General features: G+C 31.1%; 1 protein-coding gene across 1 annotated transcript in view; it reads right to left on the bottom strand.

Moving 5' to 3' along the window:
* The window catches only part of LOC106468027 (ketosamine-3-kinase-like), a 42,277-nt gene that overhangs the window by 19,195 nt on the left and 18,406 nt on the right, over positions 1-4,676 (bottom strand). The window contains exon 4 of the mRNA XM_022396331.1: positions 2,557-2,752. Within this exon, the coding sequence (XP_022252039.1) occupies positions 2,557-2,752 (196 nt within the window). The remainder of the gene's footprint in view (positions 1-2,556; positions 2,753-4,676) is intronic.

The following is a 4,676-nucleotide window of genomic DNA, read 5'->3' as shown; positions in this document are numbered from 1 at the left end:
GTCCTCCTGTTAAAGTATCATGGGATTGGCACAGCACAACTTCCCGTAACTTTCTTGGGATAACCGTTTGCCAGGTTGTCACTTTCCCCATCTCCGGAGAAGAATACTATCTTCAAGCTTCAACTGGTCCCATTGTGCCCAATAGTTCTTTGTCATAGGGCTTAGTCTAGATACCTTCTCCCAAGCAGGGTGCAAAACACTTGTCGTAACAATATATACACTATATTGAAAGTTAGAAGTACTAAATCTATAAAGACTTTCAATGAGTACAAAGTGAATATGTGTCTTTTAAATTTCCCATATATTCATTAACTCTTCCAGTATTTTCCCTATTGCAACACCAGTATGACTTCCAGGAATAAGTTTGACAATAAGAACAGCATGTTGAAAATACAAATACTGTGGACCAGTGTCCTATTAAACCAGTAAAACTTGTTGTTGACCTTCACACAGTATCTAATGTTAGATAAATGGCATCAGCATTCAAAACCTGACCAGTAGTGCAGTTTTACATATATCGGGAACATTATTCAATAAAAATAAGTTTTGCTTAACCCTATGTGCATAGGATCAGTCCCTTAGAAAGATGCCCATATTGAAGAATTAATATTTACAATAATTCTGAACTGTGCGGAAACTATAGACAAATGCGAAGATTGAGGCTTCGGACCCTGATTCAATCAAATCAGGAATACCCCTAAAAACTTCAGGGCAAAAATAGGGGGCTAGGCAAAGATCTTGTAAAATAGAAGAAAGAAGATGAACCTGGTAAAGGAGAGTATCCCTACCAAACAATTCCCAGCAACAAAGAGCTAAGAAGCCCTAATCCTGATGTGGCACCATGAACTCGTTGTTGCTAAATTCAGTCCCTTGTGCACTCTATGCCACAGGGATGTTAAACAGTTATCAAGGCCAGAGAAGGAACAGCCAAATATTAAAACAAGAAACAGATTCTGTTACAACTTTTTGTCACTAGTCATAGGTGGTGTTATCTTTAAATCTAGGTTTTCTTACTCAGAAAACATTTTCTTATTTGCCAAGTATTTGTTGATTATCTTCTGAGTCTGACATGGCCTGGTGGTTAGGGCACTTGACCCATAATCTGAGGGTCATGAGTTCAAATCCCCGTTGCTGAACATGTTCATCCTATATTGTTGTTGTTTGGGCCTGCTACGTGGGTGTAAAAATTCTTGGCTTACAAAAATACTGGCCGACCCCAATCTAGTTGGGATTAAGGTTGTTACAAAGATTTGTTGCTTATCTTCTGTAATACATTTTTCACTTTTTAATTTTTTTTGCTAATAAAAATGCATATATATGTGTTTGGATGACAGAAATATGAGTCAACTTCCACCACACAATTCCCATAACCATTTTACACAAATTCTGGTACTTCCACAGTGCACAATATTGTAAAAAAATTACAGGTACCAAGAAAAGTGAAAAAATTGGGTGATGTAATAATTTTTTTTGCACCACTGTAATTTATGGAACCCTTTCTTGAAATATTTCCATTTTGGTATTTTTGTGTAAACTATAAGAGAATATTTTATGACAATTATTTTATTAATAAATTTAAAACCATATTAAATGTTTCATAGAGGAAGTTTAAAACATATATAGGGCTTTGGGGTAAAAAACATGGGAAGTTTTTCCACTGTTAAGTAGGTTATACCATATAATGTCTTACTTTAGAAACCTAAAAATATCCTTGAAGATACAAAACAGTTATTTATGCTTTAATGTATATTTGTTTTATATTAACAATAATAGTTTTCAAAATATGTTAAACATTTTTTATTTTGTTTTCTCAATCACTTCCATTTGCAAAATATACTTGGTTTCTGGTGTATATAATGTGATTCTTTGTTAAACTATCATCAGTACATCCTATTCATTCTACAATTTGTTTACCCTCTTTTCAAAATTTGAACTTTCACTTTTACTAATATCCTATATTTTCTAGCGGACTGTGAAATTGTTTAACAGAATTTGTATAACAGAAATTGTTTACATGAATAAACAATTTGATGGCTGGATATTAAGATTCTCCTCAAATGCTGTTCATTACACCTCTAGTTTCTAGATGAGTTAATGTTAAAGATTAAAAAAAATATGTTGTACAATTTAATTATGTTCAAAATTTGTAATATCTTCTAAACAGCCAGAACTTCTTTTCACATACCATCACAGAAATTGGGATAAATTCTTAATGTATGAAATAAACTTGATATATTTGAAAATTCAAGAAACTTACCTTGAAACTTGAAATTAACCAGTCAGCTTAGAGAGTAACTCATAAGAACATAAATATAAATAATATATAAATATAATTATATAAATAATATAAAACATAAGAAACAATAATGATTTCAAAATTTATAAGGCCAATGATTAGTTAATATAAAAGTAACCTTTAAAAACATTTACTTTATGTACAAATTAGATGAGTATCCTCAGATAAAATGTTAACAATATTTCAGATAAATAATTCAATTTCATCTATAAAATGCACATTTGGCTTATGGAATCCTCTCAATGACAAGACTGACAAACCTGGTTCATTATCTGTTTCTGCTGCATTTCCTCCCCAAAGGTCACCATGAACTATAGCTGGTACAATACTGATGTTCTTGAAGAACTTGGGCAATACAAGCTGCAGCTGAGACCAAAGTTCTTGTGCTTCCCTATCTCTTTTATTCTTTTCAATGAGATTTAACTGATACTGAAGTCTTTGTCTTGCAAAAAATTCCTGTAGATTTTATAAAAGTTTTAAGAACATTAATGTATTTGAAACTAAATTTATGGAATATTTTGTAAATTTTACTTCGTACTTAGCTACTTACTATGTGAAAGAGATATTAAATATTTCCCACTAAAAAGTTGAATAAAAAAAAAGAGCCCACAATGTACTTTCCATCATACACAGACAGGTGTTCACATTAAACACAGAACTACTTAGTTACCAATCAATAATTTAAAGTATTGAAAAACAAATAGTTTATGTCTTTTTATTTTGAAGACTCCTTAACATAACTTGAAGATCCTGGAGCCATGTTAAAGATTAGGTATATGTGAAAACCATAAATAACATCAGCTTCTGACCTGATACGCCACTGATATTTACTAAATAAATGAAACTTGTTTGAAAATCCAATACATCTTGAAATGCTGTAAGAGTAAAGTATCTAAGTAAATTTAAAAAATTAAAAATACCAACAACTGCATGAACACTTGAAACACTGTCAATACAAGTGTTACAAGTTCTTAATATTTATGTAATTCATAAACTTCCTTTTGGAGTAAAGTAAATTATTTTATTATCTAACCAGACATGACTAAGTTTCATGATTTCTAAATGAACACTGAAGTTTCATAAAAACAAAAAGTAGAATTTCCTAACTATTTGTCAGGGGATATATGTGTGTGCAATAAAGAATTATAGGACTATTTTGAGCTAAAAGAAACATCAATACACCTTTGGAAAATAAAACTGGTACTGACAGTTTTAATAATATGGAAAAATAACTCAGGTTTGATAAACAATGGGTGAATCTCTAAGAGTTATTACACCAATCTTTAACTTAAAACATTCCCATCTTTTTACTTTAATGCGACCTTCATGAATTTCCAGTATTTTTCCCCCATTGATAACAATCAAAACCATAGTAATAAAAAATACTTTATGCAGTTTGGTTAGGCTAGTATTCTTGGCTTAGCCTTCTTGATTGTAACTTGAGAAACAAATTATTCATCAACAAACTGCAAGTTCTACTGGGTGTTTATGTAAAGATGTTCCTTTTCATGTGTTTAGATCAGTTGATCAGTGATAAATTTATTTTAGACTTGTAAAAATACATAAATAAACTTTTCCTGAAATGCCAAGTTTATAGTTTTGTATAATTTTTTTTATTCTACCTCAATATAAACGAGTAGAAAAATAACACAAGTTCTTAGTTTGTAAAATACATATTGGCTACCATACATTACATATGCGTGTATGTATGTGTATATATATATTGTTACGTCTCCGTTCTTTAGTCATTTTCCGTAAATTCGTCTGACGAAACTTTATCGACACAAGTCCTTTCTTAAATAAAACTGGTTTATTCTTTCTGAATATAACTTTGCGATACATTTAATTTCAACGGTCACGCTATAATTCTCAACGAATGTCTCACGTGCTCGACTTCAACAATACTCAGTTCAATTACACACTCTCTGGCTGCAGTTCAATTACTCATTGTCCTGTCACGTTGTGACCGTCTTATATATACCAGACTACCCCCAATCTAGTAGTCTCCCAATAATTCACGAAGGTTCGAGAAGGACGTGGCATGATACTAGTCACGTGACCTCGCTTACACAACAATATATATATATATATATATATAACAAATGTTTTCTAATAAATACTTAAATGTCAGTTATTGTTCTTCAAACATAAAACAATAAATAAATTTTGGACAACAATGATCTCTACTACTTACGATGTAATGAAGTCCTTGTTTGCACTTGTGAGCCACACTTGCTAAGCCTCACCCAAATTCACATGTGAAGATGGAAAAATAATTTTTGTAGACTTTATATAAGCATTTTGGAATACAAATATATATATATATATATATATATATAAATTACAGTACCAATACCCCAAAAATCTACTGTAATTTACC

This window comes from Limulus polyphemus, unplaced genomic scaffold (assembly GCF_000517525.1).
Source record: "Limulus polyphemus unplaced genomic scaffold, Limulus_polyphemus-2.1.2 Scaffold2840, whole genome shotgun sequence".
Lineage (NCBI taxonomy): Eukaryota > Metazoa > Arthropoda > Merostomata > Xiphosura > Limulidae > Limulus > Limulus polyphemus.
The sequence above is the reverse complement of the archived record's forward strand: the minus strand, read 5'-3'. Positions and strand labels throughout refer to the sequence as shown.